This window comes from Echiichthys vipera (genome assembly GCF_963691815.1).
Source record: "Echiichthys vipera genome assembly, chromosome: 20".
Classification (NCBI taxonomy): Eukaryota; Metazoa; Chordata; class Actinopteri; order Perciformes; family Trachinidae; genus Echiichthys; species Echiichthys vipera.
In genome coordinates this window covers 6,555,078-6,571,937 of record NC_139845.1, presented here as the reverse complement: position 1 = coordinate 6,571,937, position 16,860 = coordinate 6,555,078, and the positions used below count along the sequence as shown (strand labels likewise).

At 41.1% G+C, this 16,860-nt stretch overlaps 1 protein-coding gene across 1 annotated transcript; it reads right to left on the bottom strand.

The window, feature by feature from the left end:
• Positions 1-749: 749 nt before the first annotated feature.
• Positions 750-16,393, bottom strand: mtpn (myotrophin). Its single transcript, XM_083934885.1, has 4 exons — positions 16,034-16,393; positions 10,712-10,822; positions 9,079-9,162; positions 750-1,982 (listed from the first exon to the last, which is right to left on the bottom strand). Exons 1-4 carry the CDS (start codon positions 16,109-16,111, stop codon positions 1,896-1,898), a joined length of 360 nt encoding a protein of 119 aa, XP_083791011.1. The 5' UTR covers positions 16,112-16,393; the 3' UTR covers positions 750-1,895.
• Positions 16,394-16,860: the final 467 nt, after the last annotated feature.

The window sequence follows — 16,860 nt, the reverse complement described above, 5'->3', positions numbered from 1 at the left end:
GTATTTCAGTTTGTCTGCTGAGATTTGTTTTCTGTTGTTATTCTGTTATAGATCACAGCAGTGTGAAGCTAAGTATAACTTCTTTTTAAAAATGTGCATCAGAGAAGAGTTAATTTTTCCTTCGACGCTCTTGGTCAGAGCCCTGAGCAATGCCCATATCGGTGGTAGGAATTGGTGTGAATGCAAAGTAGCTGAAACATCATCAGGCACGGGAACTATTTGTGAGCTTGATTTCTTTTCATCTCTCATCTTTTAATCTACAAGGCAGGACTACACTCTTCATAATAACACTGTTGTTCCTTGGAACGTTTACGCCTCATGGTTGGGAAAAGGGTTTTGACCGATCTGTTAACGTGGGCTGAGAGCAGACGACAAAAATATACATCTTGCAAGTGAGGATTTCATTTAATTTTGTTTACCCAAGTGCTATTTTTGACAATGCAATTCCTCACAATGGTTCCACTTGTTATCCTAAGCCATGAGTTCAATTTGAGATGCAGTGGTCACACAATTACCTGATGAAAGTAACTACGAAAACGACCTGTTATTCATGTGATTCTGTGGTGCGAGTGGCAGTTAATGTTATACAAAAGGTGACAAATTATTTTTCAATATCAGTGGCCAAATAACGGCTGAATATCATTTAATAGGATGCATCATTTTCAGTTTACCACGAGGCCACATCATGTGTGCTTTCACACCTAACCCTTTTGATTTCAAAGAAGCCTCAGACGACAAAATTGTTTTTATAGATATTTTTATTTCTGTTTTTACAGACTTTTTTTAGTCACAACAAAGTCAGCAAGAGCAGCTTTTTTTTTTGTCCATTACATAGAAGTAATTCATTTGAAAGCAACCAAGAGAGGACCGGCGACCGTTTCGTAGCGTAAAAGCAGAGGCAATTTTGACATGCAGCAAAACAGGCAGGGCTTCTAACCAAATCCAAGGCAAGGGGAATATTAAGAGCCCCCACCATCCAATTCCAACTCTAACCCCCCATTTACCCATCATTCAGAGTGCCCTCAGCCCATCAATTACAAAATACACAGAGAAGCCGCAACAAAAAAAGGGAAGTTTCGCTTTGAAATCTCACTCCGGGGATGACAAAATGAACACATGTCTAGAATTCCTTATTCTATTATGTGCTGTTAACATCGCTTCGAAAAAAGGGATTCAGTAACAGAATTTTTAAAATTGCAACATTCAACTTTCTAGTTAATCAGCATGGTGATTGGTCAAGGAACTTTTGTCAAAAACTCTGTTTGATATGTAAGTGATGTGCCGAGTAGAAAAGGGAAAATTTGACCTCTGGACCTCTCTCAACCAGCGTTTCCAAAATTTCAAGATTGGAGGGAAAGTTTATGTTAAAAAAAGAAAAATCAAAAACAAAATCAATCAAGGTAGAGGGAAGGAAGAGGCCACACGTAATTAGAGGTTATTGAGCCCTGGCCGTACAATACTTATATTGAAGTTGTATGTTAACACACTAGTGATCTACTACCGTTTGATTTGCAAGAAAGATCTGCAAATGAGAGATCTGTATTTCAGTGCTAAGCTTTGCGTTTACATTACAGAGTGTAATTTCTAGTCTGAGCAGTGTTCTAGGATCCAGGTGCGGGAAATGCTCCCCCAGCGTTTGGTCCCTAAAGGAGACACAGTTGACAAGGCCTTTCTGTTAAATGGCTACGAACAGAAGCCAAAACAAGAGAAAATCCTATCCCCAAAACTTAGAAAAAAAAGTAAAGTAAAGGAAAATCACCAGACAGAGAAAATGAACCGTCGACAAACAGACAAAAGCAGTGTTGATCAGGGTGAAAGGGGCGAGTCCGTCTTCTGTCAGGGGACCACTGCCTCCATCCGTCTGTCCGTTAACCCACCTCCCACTCTGTGGTGTTTCACTTGAGCAGAGCCTTTATGGCTTCATTCTCGGCAGCTTCATAGGCGGTGGTGCCGTCTGGTCCTTTTACGTTTTTGTCAGCTCCCTGTGGAGGAGAGGGGGACATGAATATTAAATATGCTTAGTAGGTGCATCAAGTCTACCTCACAGCATGATACCCGCTCCACTTCATTGAGGCAGGGGGTAAGGTGATGAGCAGAGACCTCAATCTACAGCCTCTTGTAAAATAAAGCATCTTTTGCCCATTTGCAACCAAATAGAGCCAGGTACGAGACATGCAGAGGTAAGTGTCATACAGTCATTGGCTCTCTCTCCTTTATAATCTCACTCTGTCACGACTCGCCTAGCAACCACTGTGCGTGCTGTGTCAATGAATTCTCTTCAGAAGTTGAGAGCAGGCTTGAACTCCACGCGGTTTGTTTCTAGGCCATCGAGAAAGCAGGTAAGGTTCCTCAATGTTTATCAGGGGGAGATAGTGAAGAGTGCTTGCAATGTAAATCAGCAAACAGCTGTCTCTCTTATGTGGCTCGGACAAATGTCTTGCCTATGGTCACATGCCATTATTAAACCTTGCATGTTATCAAAACATTAATCAGTAACTTATTTTCCTCTGGCTGAGTCCGTTAACACTAGTCTGTCAGCGTGTCTTTATCCAAGCCACAGAAGCACAGATTCATTGGAGCTCTGAGGGATACCACAGTAAATGTGAAAGAGATGCAAGTGGACGCAATCATTCAGATTACAAGGGACAAAAAAAGAGAAAGAATGAGACAGGCAACGCGTTGAATGCACATGTGATGACAAAAGATTTAATGGGCAACAGAGGAGTGGAGTGGCATGCGCTGGAGAGACGTCCCTTTGTTTGGCCTGCCAACTTTAGCCTCTTAGCAAAGGTTCTTACAGACCCATGGCGGAGTGACTATTGCTTGGTGCAAATTCCATGCCACAGGAGCAGCAGAGCGCATCCTGAGCAGAAGGAGGGATTTACCGGGGTGAGTGGGCAACCTGTCAGATGTGCATCTCTAATTGGTAAGGAGACGAAAGATAAAGTAAGAGACGGTTTCATCAATTCACAACACTCTTCACATTTCTAAGAAGTGTGCATCTGTCAACACAACACTGTTAGAGCCCTGTTGTTTAAAATTTGACCTATGGGCAACTGTGACCCAAAGCCCTTGGTTTTATTTATTTATCTTTTAAAATCAAAAGAAGAACGATGATCATTTTGTTTCCTGTACCCTCTCCGTGCTTCTGCCTCCACAGCAAACCACAACATAGAAAACTGCAGAAGCCACCACAGTGACATAACGTCATTAAACGTGTCTTGTCTATTCTAAAGAAATTATCCTCCTCCTCTTTTTATTTCAGCAAATACACAGAGGGTTCCTTCTGTGTAATTTATCTTGTCAGACTCAGGACAGGACAGACTCCTGGGTAAAACAGAATCCTTCAGATAATGTTTTAATATTTTCCTGATATGAAGTGTTGTTTTATTCATATCTTAAAACAATGCTGAATCAACATATAAATAGTGATACAGTATTTGTAGTGGAACTTTAACTTCCCCAATAGCAACTGACAAATTCATGTCAGGTACCTTGTAAACAATCACTGTGCCCTCCATTCTAGTGAGTTGAGGGCTGAAAGGGAGTACGGGAAACATAGCAGGACACTTTCTCACCCTGTTCTCCAGCTCCGGGGAGGTCATTAGTAGCTGGTTCAAGACCATACCAGGTAACCGACTCAACAGGCCTCATTTAGCAAAAAAACAACATTACACATATACCCGAGCTCTTTCACCATTAAAATTGTACTTTCCTGTGAACAAGGGCGTCTATGTGACAATTTTACACCTTGTATACATCATCATATTTGAGATACAACATTTTCATAATGAGCATTCCCGTCTGGTCATCACACACCTATATTGTCTTTAACAATACGGTCTGCCACAAATTGATACTCTAGTTGTTTATGACGTTAAGCTACTGTATGGCTTGACAGTAACAGTTGCCATTGGCAACCATTTTGAAAATTTTAGAGGTGTTCCAATACCAGTGTTTTAAATGCCTTGGGTATTGCCTAAAGTGCTGGTATCTGTATTTGCGAATATGCAACCTATTCGATATCACATATCACATTGTTGGCTGACAATAACTACAAAGTAGCTTAATTACTCAAAATACAAAGTGACTAAAAATGGCAACTATATTTTCAGTTTTGGCAATTAAAAGCTGATGCCTGGTCATCAGTCTGGCAACCACTTTTAAAAGTTAGTGTTGAGCCCATGGAGTTAAAATATCAGTGGCCCGTACTCCCAGATGCCGTCTTTCAGGATATGCCATCCTCAACAGTCTTCCAGTTCAGTAGCACACGTCTGACACCACATAGGCTACGTTCACACTGCAGGTCGTAATGCACAATTCCGATTTATTGCTCAAATACGACTTTTTGTATGGCTGTTCATGTTACACCTTTAAATGTGGCCTGTCTACGGATAGCTGTGTGAACATCTCACACTCCTGAAGTGATCCGCGTGGGCAGTTGATTGATGAAGCCAATAAGGTGTTTACAAACGCGAACATGGTAAAGGCAACCGGTATTGTGGGACTTTTAATGCTAGAAACAGTGTGTGGCGGCAGCCGGCAACGTTGTGAGCAGGTGATATCACTTCGCTATCCCTCCTTCACTGGCTGCCTGCTTCACTGCTGTCCTCCATGTTTGTTTTGATTCTGTTCCTGGCTCTCGCCTGTGGCACACTTTTGTTTTCAATCAACTTTGTCATTCATTAACAAAAAAGTGTAGCAGATTTGGGTCACTTGTAACTGCAGTGTGAACGTAGCCTTACATTAATGAGCGTTCACCAACTTCAATCATGACCCGTCATGAACACCTCACTGTCCAGTCAAAGTGGCCAAGTGAGACAGTCTAATGAATGATAATATACTCCCAGGGTGTCTCCAGATTATGGAGTAGCACCGGGCCCGTAACATTATGCCACACTGACCCTCCAAAGTGTCCATTACATTTTCATTATTAGTGAATGGAAACTAAAAAGATCTCCCCTGCACAAGTCCTCAAATTCTGGGCCAGAGCATCGATCGAAACTTACTTGAAATGCAATGCTTACATCAGACTACTGACCTGCTCACAGCAGTCAAACATTACTGATTTGTAGGAGGGCAAATTTTACAACGCCCAGTAAAAAAAGAAATACAAGTGATCGATATCTGTATTGGAGCAAGCTGTGTCAGCTAAGCTCTCAATGAAATAAATGTAACTGGTATAGGTTAAGGAGCTGCATCGACCCTTGGACAATAAATAAATAAATAAGGAGAAATAATTAGATAGGAAAAATAAATAAATCCAACAAGCAAACAAAGGCAGACCTTCAAGGCTTATTGGAGTTCACATGATCATTGTTTGAGAAGAAAAAAAGATAACCAACCGTTTTTTCACAAGATTTGTTTCTCAAGTAATTGACCAATTTTCAGCAACACAATGAAAACAAGCCAATAATAATTTTTTGGAACCCAAGGTGAGATGTCTCATTTTGTCTGACCAATAGACCAAAATATACTCATTTCAAAACAATGTTAAGACAAGAAAATGCAGCAGATCTGCATTTGAGAAGCTGTAACCGGAGAATTTGGGGCATTTTTGATTGAAAAATTACTTCAACAACTTACTGATATCCAATAAATTTCCGACTAATCATTGCAGCTCATTTAGGGATACACATGTAAACTCGACTTGTCTTCTAGTCAGGAGGCAAACAAATATATGTCCCGTTTTATTCTATAGCTTTTGTGTTTACAGGCCTATAGTGTGCCCCCTCCCAAGAGAAAAATTAAGTCAATTAAGTTGGCAACACCCATCAGAAAATGGGGTCTATTTGCCTGTTTTCATTTAAAGTTATATTTTGTGGACTACGGTGAGAAAAGTAAAAGGTCAACCCCTACTTTGTTTTGAGGATACACACAAAATGAGGATAACACCCAAGTTTAAAAGTCAAGGCAACAGCAGGAACTGACTTTACAAATAACACTACATTTCTTCCTAGTCAATGGTCATGTACACAGTTCCCCATAGAGGGAGGAAAAGGGTGTGTGTGTGTGTGTGTGTGTGTGTGTGTGTGTGTGTGTGTGTGTGTGTGTGTGTGTGTGTGTGTGTGTGTGTGTGTGTGTGTGTGTGTGTGTGTGTGTGCATGCCCTTTCATTGTTGACTTAAAATTAACTGGCTGGCCTCTGCGGACTGTAGTCAGCATTCTCGACCAGTATCTTACAGCTGGGTCACCTATTGGGGTTAAAATGGCCTTTCATAATTCATTGCCAACAACAGCACACCATGCATTCAGGGGGGCAGGGGTCAGCTCCCGTCATGCACCAGCGAACTATGCCACTTTGTGTGCAAATAGAACATTGTTGAATGGTCACAATTCAGTATTCGCAGTAGGTTCACTTTATCTACTATAATGTGGTGGCTGTGGTGTTGCCAGAGAGTGGATATGGAGCAGCACAGTCAATAGGGTGGCTGTGGGTCAATCTATTCATCATATGTTAAGACGCATGCCGAGTTTTCAGAGCTGCCGGGGGTAGATGTATTGAGGTCTGGTCCCTGTGGTGATTGATGACCTTTTGGCTGAATCTGGGCATTAATCCTTGTTGGTTCTTAGTGGAGCACCCGTGGGTTTGCTCATATCTCCGTCTTACCCCGTAATCCCTGTTCAGATGAGCAATGACTACCATTCTTTCTTATACGATACCACGATAGAGTATTTTTAAAGGTCCACCTGACAGGCTTTACAATGCAGAGGTAGTAATTGCATAGCTGTCCAATTCAGATGTAGAAGAGCTTCTGGCTTTCGGGAGGATGAACTGTGCCGTGGATATGTGACTGGTAGCAGAAAAAATAAGGGAAAATGACTGCAGTCAATATGATGGCTTATGGCGATAAAAAGGAAAGGTATGTGGTTTTAATTCTAAATCTTACAGCAGCTCGGACGTGTACTTCGTCATTCTTAGAGCAGTCCTACCTCAGAGAAAATAGAAGAAATCAGTCTACCATCTTGTCACAATAACACGGAAAGTTTCTACAGCTCGTAGACCACAATAGACAATAGTTCTGTTGAGTTGAAGTTCAATTCCGAACAACACACCTGTCCATGCTTACCAGTGTATCCCTAGCCACTTACTTACTGAGTAGTTAACCGCAGCCAAACTGCATTAGCTGCTTCTTTCAGTTTATCTTTGTGCCAACAGCACTGACGGCCAGCTGAAAGCAGTAGCCAGCTGCTGGCTGATTGTTTGCAAGACTCTGCCGGCTTATTGATGTAAAGGCTGGGGTGTGCGGCTGGGCGGATGAAAATGAGGGATTAATACAGCCAGTGCCAACATGAATAACTAAGCAGTGGCGTACTGTGTAAGTGTCTCGCTACCTGAACACCAGTGTTTCCCATACATAGATTACTATTTCCTCTTTTCAAACGTCTGCTTTAATGTGCAGTTGAAACTGAGAACTGATTGAAAAGTCTGATTGAATGGTGCACATGGGGTTTTATAGACAGCGAAAAATTACTTCCCTAATCGGTAGCGTGACTTAGCTTGTGAATGCCCCCTCCCCTCTTCCCATTACTTTCGTTGAGTCAAGATGATGCCACCATGAAACAACTCTGTGGAGAAGCTTCCATTTACCCTGCCTCATTTAGCCTAGCTGGTAACAGACAGCTGCTCACTCTCCCCAGCCCCGAAATATCTGTCTCTCCTTCTCACAGACGGGTCGCAGCAGACTTTTGACTGTAAATGCATACGAGCCATCTACATAACCGTAAAGTTTCAAGCAATGGACTAAAACTGACCATTACATTTTGTGGCTGATATAAAACTCTAAAATATTTCACTATTAATAAAATTCTTTCATCAGTGTTACAAGATGTTACCAATACACTTTCTAGAGATATAAAAAAGAGAAATTAAATAAAATCAGGCAGTTGTGAGCTGTTCACACCTGTTCCATTCTAATGAAACGTGAGTGTTAAATGACAGAAGAGTACCAGTCGCAGTACCATAGCCCTGACAGCGAGCAGAGCCCTAACGTCCGTGATTGAACAATACTGTTATTGTCATTTTTTTTGCTTTTTTAGCTACTGCACCCACCTCAGCTCATGGTAGCCCTGCGTGGCCCATTTCCCCTGGAAACTGGCCCTGATATGGCCCTGCTTCAGGTCGTCCACATGGATATCAATCCACCTGCAGTCTGGCTCATTTGTATATAGTATATAGTTATTTTTAACGCACCGTTATTTATTATTGTTTTTATTCTGTTTCATTTTATGTACATTGTGTGTCTTATACGGATTGTATATTTTGTGTGTGATTTTGTACAGCACTTTGGTACACTGTGTGCTTTATAAATAAAGTTGGTATGGTATTTGAAACAGAACTCCACCTGTCTAGATGAGTCAAAGATCTGTTGTGACTGCTGTGCACGTACTTTGTGTATGATATACTGTACAAGAGGCATTGACTTTCCAAAAGAAAGCTCCTCCACCTACAAATGTGGCTTTCCATTTGACAGTGATGGAGCTTCACAACTCGGTTTTCTTTTGCTGGATGACATTGGTTAGGTTGGACATTCATTACCGTACACGTGTTATTCATTCGCCATTCTACAGCCTGCGCCAGCTGTGCCTGACTAAATATCCTTCTCCTCACAGAAGTGCACGTTTGTGCGCATGCCCACATCCATCTTTCTGACTGAGGAAGCATTTAAGACGGTTTCAGAGCTAAATAACCGAGTAAGACTGAAGCATGGGGCAGATATTTAGTTGGAACAAAGGGGCTATGCACCTTTGAATGAAAAACACAGACACAAAACAAATGAACAGCAGCAATACTGTCGTGCCATGCTCTATGAACATTCCAGCACAGCCTCCACAGGACTGTGTTAAAGGGTCTTTTGTCCACTGAGTTACCTCATCAGCACTCATGGCCCACATGGAGCCTCGGACACATCACATAAGAATATCATTAGGAGCAATGATGATATCACTGTTACCAAGATAAGTATATTCTTTCTGTAATAAGTAAACCATCGTCGTAGGATGGAAAACCCAGGTTTAACCCTGAAGTTACCATCTGGGTGCAGATTCATTATTTGAGCATGCATTTAAAAGTACTAACCTTTTCTAGCAGGATCTTAACACAGGAGACATGACCCTCGTAAATGGCAGACAACAGTGGAGTTACCCCGTGAGAGTCTGGTTCCTGTGGGGGGAGAAGGTGGGAGAGGCATGAGTGAGGGACAGATAAATTAATTTTATGTGAAAAGCTTTACATTTGAGCACAAGCCCAATCCTCCTACACAAGGGCGCATTGTTCTTTTTCTCAAATATATATGAGAAAAAGAACACCTGTGTGTCACCAATACGCTTTCTAGAGATATAAAACAGAAGAATTATATAAAATCAGGCAGCTGTGAGCTATTCACACCTGTTTCATTCTAATGAAACATGCGTGTTAAATGACAGAAGAGTACCAGTCGTAGTACCAAAGCTTTATTATTCCTCTGCCCTTATCATACCCAGCAAGGAAAAGAAAGTGCATTGCACTTCAACACTATATTAGATCTCCCATGTTTCAGAAGCTGAGCTGATTATCTAGAGAAATAGAGAGATGTGCAAACATTTTTTGGGATTGGAAGGAAGGGTAATGACCTTATGTTGTTGCACCTTCAAATACGTGTGTGTGTGTGTGTGTGTGTGTGTGTGTGTGTGTGTGTGTGTGTGTGTGTGTGTGTGTGTGTGTGTGTGTGTGTGTGTGTGTGTGTGTGTGTGTGTGTGTGTGTGTGTGTGTGTGTAGACCGAACTAGTTAATGTTATAAAGTTGAGCCGTTAACTGGAAACTGAAGAACACTATTGATTTACAAATAAACAACCATCTAGGTCATAAATTATTTATCCAAAGCTGGTTTCACACCTCACAAAGCTTTGTTTCCTGTCATGGCTAGGAGTACACTGGAGTTCAAAAATGCATGCTGCCTTGCGCATACTATTTTACTGGTTACTAAGCAGGCAACTTTTGAGACCTTTAGAAAAACCTGGAAATTACAAGACAGCTCCAAATAACAGATGTCAATACAGTTGGATGGCTAAGTGCCCTTTTAGTGGACACAGATCAATCTAACTACAACACCACCAGAGGAGACTATTGAAGCTCAGGGGGGCTATCAAGCTTAATGTGAGGTCTGACACATCTAGACAATTGTTGACTGAGAGAATGGACAATGGCTGAAATGGCATAAACTGGTTTTAACAGCCAAACTACTTTAAGCCTATTGTTAACCTCTTGATTTGGCATGAACATTATCAGTTTGTTCGAACTAGACTATAAAGAGAAGCAGAAATAGCCACTGTTATGTTTTGTGGTCACTGTAACCCCAGAGAGTACCCAAATTACAAGGGCTGAACCGAATGTCACATTTTTTCACATTTGAAGCCTTGAATTGAGGTTTCCAATAAAGCTTTGAATGCCTGTCATCGTATTTTATAACGCCCCTACAATATCTCTAAAATAAACTCAAAGCATGAATTGACCGAGTCAGATGTAAAAATATGCTGGCTCTACGTGCTGTTTCCCCCAGCCGTCTCTCTCTGCTGTTGCTGACCTCTGTGAGAGCTGCTGCTCAGCGCAGCTCGTTCTTTGGAGACAGAACATTTAACCGGCATCCAAATGTAGATGTAACTGAACTATTCGGTACAGCCCTACAAATTAATGCAAAAATACAGTGATTGAAGATGGTTGTTGAGGCTCTTACGTTAACATTTGCTCCCTTCGAAATGAGGTACTTCACCACATCTGCGTGACCATAGTCTGCAGCATAGTGCAGAGGCTTCCTCCCAGCTATCAGAGTCTGGTTTACATCACCCTGGAAAAGAGAAAGATGACACATGAACAATGTTTAAATAAGTAAAGTCAGTGCTGTCCCAAGCCAGCAGTATGCATTAAAAAAGGACTGAGGACCCCTTTTACTCGAAGGGGACACTAAAATTCAGAGACAATTAAATGCACCGTCCTCTGCCCTTCACTTCCCTGCTGTGGTGCTGTTAGACCTCACAGGGTCAGCCTTGCAGCCAAGAGAAAACAAAGACACTCACCACCTTTCCTCATTCCATTACCACACTAACCACACACGCCGCTTAGTGTGTGGCCCTCGGGTGACAATACCTAATGGAAGACATCAGTCACAGTTGTGGCTGTCAGTTCTGACTTCTTCTCAAAACTGTATATGATCAACTAATTTTTTAAAAGACGAATGCACGTAGGATAAAAAGCATTAATTAGCTCAGAAAAATGGACCTTCATAACAGAATATGAGAGAAGTATTTCCTGTTTAGGTTGAGGCATATTGTTGTACAAGACCCTTGTATGAACACTTGATCTGTGGATGACTGAACTAGCTTGGTTATCAGATTCCCCTGAGGCAACAAGCAGAAAATTTAATAAATCTGAGATGCCAATCAAAGGAGGGAACAGGAAAACAGCACAACTGAAATATACTTTGTTATTATATTGATGTGAGATTAGATATCATGTGTAATTCTGGATATCATATCAAGTTGTGGATAGTACCTGGTACCTGTTTTTTTTAGTGCTATCTGGAGGTTCCAAGCGAGCTGAGACTAAAGTGGAGTTAAGGGCGAACTCACACTGGTCAAACGCACTAGGCTTTAGCCGAAAAACCGGTTTTGGCCCGGTGCGGAAGGACAGTGTGAGGTCGCCCTAAGTGTGTGTTGCAATATTTAACTCATGCCTGTGCAGGAGATAAGAGAAAGAGGTTTTTAAAAATGTTAAGTTACTGCTGATGAAACCCAGAATGTCCTGATGCAGCTGCTTTGTACCAAAAGTTTTAAAATAACAAAACAACAGGGGCCTTTTATTGTGGAGATTTAATAGGAAATTAAATGCGTTTATTCGCTGTTTTACAGCAGCTCTTCTAGCTTGCCAGCCTCAAAATAGCAACAGGAGACATTGTGACATCACAACAGTAATGCCAGTAGAATACCCTTCATATTAATTCAGGTACATGTTATGACACTAAAAAAGGCAATTGTCTACACAGAGCTCCAGACAGCTGATAAGAACACAACACAAACAGTTACAAGTAACATCCATAACACAATATTCACTTTCAGTTATTTTGTGGCATGAGAAAGACTCTCAGAATACTGATGTTTAAAAATTAAAAAAATCGGCCAAAACACACATAATACCCTGAATAGCCTTGCCACTAAAGACACACAAACAAGTAGGTAGCTGCTGCAGTGGAAAAGCACATCCCTTCTGTGCTGGGCTAGTGTGCCGACTAAAGTTGAGCAGGTACCATGCAGTGGAAAAACATTAAATATTGTCCTTTAGTTAAATAATACAAATACCTGAACTTATCTGTAGTTGACTGAATGATATCAACAACCGAATTCCTCTAGCTGCTGCAGAACTGCAAGCCTTTTTTGCAGCAGACATTTGGACTTGGAGAGCACAAGTGCAGCTAATATTATGATTTATGGCTGCATTACAGTAGCATGTGCAAGTTTTAAGGTCCTGGAATTGTTGATGCTGGCTCATGTGCATCGCAACCAGCCACTAAATCAAACTGGTCCTTTGTCAATGTTATTAATTACACCTATGCTGTTCATAGTGTGACATGTCACTGTGTTTGCTATGAGAAAGGCCCACTAGAATGATCAAAACATTAGATTTTTATTTGTTATCTTATAATTTCCATGCAAACAATAAAAAAAACATTTTACAAGACACTGTTTCTTTGCTGCATCTAATTTCTGTTTCTCCTTTTATGTGATCGAATATGCTAAATGTGATAAACTGCACGCAAACCTCTTCAGGTCTGGAACTGTGACCACTGACAAATTCATCATGATCCACTGCAGCACCGTAGACCTTAATCACAAACTCCACTGAAGGTCAAGTACAACACACAAGGAAGACATTTCTTTAGTTTACACCCAATCCCACTGAATCCATTAGCCATGATGGATATTAAACCTCGACTTCTAGTTGCGTTTAAATGTTACCTGCAGCTCCAATGGCTGACAACTGAAGTGGTTTAATTTCGACTATGGAAAAGGGATAAAGCGCTGCAGTTGTTTATACCCAGACTTGTGTAGATAATGAAGAGGCTATGAGTTACAATGGGAGCATCAGAAATGAGAAAACCTTCCTTGCAGATGGAAAACTCATCACTGTTAATATAAGACTCTCATATGCAAAAGTCTAATTCTGCTTCTAACTTTCCATGGATCTATGCATCAAGCTGTTTTTATAAAAGGGCCAAAAACATTTTTTTTGCTTCGGGAAAAATCAATAGCAAATATTTGTTGTTGCCGTCAAGGCGGGTGAGCAGTATGAATAGGGAAGTAGCCAGCAGTAGGCTTTATCATGTGGTTATTTCAAATACACAATGTATTTATTTAATAACCAGAGAACATTCTATACCGTGAAATTGTTATCAAGATATACAATGACGACTTTATTGGGAAAGGCGATTTTGGCCATATCATCCAACCCTATCACTCGGTTTTCTTTGTAAACTTGTGGGCCTGTAATGTTCTTTGAGATGACAATGATTCAAGGCTCTACATAAAAATGAGCTTGAATTAGCTGCAGCTGCGAGCCTATAGCTACAGTCAGCAGAATGCTAAAGTAGTAGTAACATTTATCCATCTCTGAATGCTTTGCCAATGTTAAAATTTGTTTTATTACGTATGTCAGACTCTCATTTAGACCCTAACAATAAACGTGTCAATTACTGTCGATACCGGCAAAGCATTTTAGATATGCAGAGATGCTGTTAATAGTTTAGCCTGCTATCGGTAGGCTTACAGGGAAGCATGGATGGATGCAGCAGCATGGACTGGTGCAGAAGCCACTCCGGCTCTGATAAACACAGTGCTATTTGTTGATTTTATTGTTGATATGTCTACAGCTGTCAGACATTGCTGGGATTCAACATTAGGAAACGTTTTCCAAAGAATCTTTAAGGCTCCCGCCTCTAGGCCTCCTCGTAGCAGGCTAATAAAGGTGCCGTCTGAACAGAGACACTGGAGGGGGTGTGAGACGAAACAAACATGGCAGATGAGCCAGGCTGCTAGGCTTAAGGCTAACCTGTAGCCTATTACCTGTTCAACAAACACCTGCACAGGAATAACTACTGAGCCCCTAGAGTCCCTTAAGATGATATACATCATCTTGTTCCCACCGGATTAAAAAAATATCCTTTCCCAACTTGAGGGGCTCTGAAAATAATAACCTGCATTCTTTTTGCATTTTTACTGTACTGTGTCCTGCTTAGAGGCAAAGGAAGCAGAATGTGTTTATATGATGTATTAATTCTTCAAGACTATTTTTATTAATTTTAAAGGTGGACTGTTACTAAATAATGCAGACGATTGTTATGATGGAACTCATTTATTAGGCAGTGAAAGCGGAAATTATGTTACTTAAATAAAACTTTACGCTCAGAAAGGATCAAGACTAAGACTGAATGGAAATGACAATGAATGACGTAAAAAGTGTTTCTTGCTGACAGACAGGCTCTCCTACACTCTCTGACATTAATTGTATCCATGATGAAAGTTTATGGAAGAAATAACGGATAATAAAAAGAAAGAAGCGTAAAAAACGATTAACAGGCAGGCTATATGAAGAATGACACCACCTATTTCCTTTGTATTGAAAAGTCATACTTTTGTTTATATTATTTACCAGATAAAATCCTGTCTGTAGACTTGTATTCATAATTACACTAGTTTCAAAATAAATTCATTACACAGGTCGAGTGGGTTGCCAACATCGCTGCAGACCCCTCACACACTGACCCTGGTCAACAATCGCTCTTGTCAGACTAACATACTGTTAGTAAGCAAGAAAAAGATTTTGTATTTGTCAAAAAATACCAGCATGTCCATTTACGTCCAGTTGCATTCTACAGTATGCAAGCGAGCATGCTTTTCTGCCAATTCTGACCCACAATCATTTACTCATCATATATGAGCAAGCAGGCCAAAGTTCAAGCTGTAGGCTGGTGCAAGTGGTATCGCAATAGTATGCATGTTGCATTCAACAGTAAGTACTAGATAAGGCCAGCTGTAGTACAATACTAAAAGTAAGAAGTTAAGTTTAGCTTTAAGAGGCTCTAAAATCAAATGAATAAATGTAGAGCACAGAAAAAAGCTTTGAGACGGTCTTCAAGATGGCGGAGCAGAACGACTTCCGGTTCAAGCAAGGGTCGGGTAAATATCAAATAAGAGATGAGAGATGTACCTAGCGCTTTCAAAGAAAAAGATGATACTGGCTGATGTTGGAGGGTGCCAACGATTCACTGTAACAGCTGATATCCCCGCCCACTAACGTTAGCTGGACAATGCTTAAGCATACAGGCCCCTGTAGCCTAGTTTTCACTTAAACAGCACGTTTACGGAGACCTATTCTACCGACTATAATAAACATTGTCCAAAAACGCATGTGTTGTCAGGAACCATTGTCGTTGCTGCTGCTACTAAAATTACAATGGACATAACAATTAGCTGTCTATCTAAAATATGTGTAGCTACCACATATCAGCCATTGTTGGTTAGCTTACCAACAGTTAGCTTGCTATGGGAAGTGGCAACGGTAGCGCTTGCTAAGCGAACTAAACATCCTAGTAACGTTGCAATGTGAACGACTAACGTTATGTGGTTGTAGACGAGGTTAATAGTTTGAAAAATAACGCTTTACCTATTGTCCAAGGTAGCATAGCAACGCACTGTATGTTGCTATGCTACCTTGACGTTCGAAAATGTAGCTAAATGTTAAGTCTACGATTACATGTTACGTCAGCCTTTAAATGTTTAAAAAACGGATCCAAGCTCAGTTGTAACAATCCATTATCTATAAATAACGTCCAGAAAGCACCAGTATCTTGCCTATATTAGCTTATCTAACTTAGCATTACCCAACTCCAGCTACCGTTAGCCAACCTGCTAACTTACGTTAGCATTTAGCTAAGCAGCCACTTGTTAGAAAAGTGTTGCATACGACGCACTTTAAAACAAAACAGTCGAACCACGGTCGTCTTTACCTTTTCCAGTTTGGCTTCCACGGCATCCAGGTCTCCGTTCTTCAATGCCCATGTCAATTTGTTAACGCTATCTTCCATCTTCCTGTGTTTGCTACGGTGTTTCTGTCCCTTCCCTGTTTGTGCTGCAGGGTAGTTGTCAAGTTGCTAAGTGCTTTAAAAGTTAGCTGAGGTATAACTGGAAAACTGTCCCTCTGCGATCGCAGAACTCGACTGAAGAAAATGTAGTTTTAATAGTTTAGGAAGCAAATTGTGCTGGTATTCGGAGTGAGCTGCCGAGGGATGGCAGGTAAATATAGGGTAAAGAAGTTCGGAAAGGCAAAGTAGCTGAGAGGGATCCGCCTGTCTGAAAGCTAGTGCACCCGCCTAGTCCCGCCCCTCTGTGCTGTGATTGGCTAGTATCATTGCATCGACGCGTCCTTATGATTGGATGCTATTGGGGCTTTTCCACTGCATGGTATCACCTCAATTCGCCTCCACTCCACTTTCCTTTTTTGCTTTTCCATCAAACATGGCACCTGGTTGCTGGTACTATTTTTGGTATCACCGCTCTCCAAGTTCAAAAGGAGCAACAGACTTCTACTAGATTATTCTGAAACAGTTTTTCAATCTTTCAGTTTCTCATATTTGCCAGTAAATCTTGGTAACCTTTACAAATAACATTTATTATTAAACAAAAGTGGTTACATATCTGAAAAAGTACAAAAGTTTAATCTCATCTCATCTCATCTTCATCCGCTTATCCGGGGTCGGGTCGCGGGGGCAGCAGCTTTAGCAGGGAACCCCAAACTTCCCTTTCCCGGGCCACATTAACCAGCTCTAACTGGGGG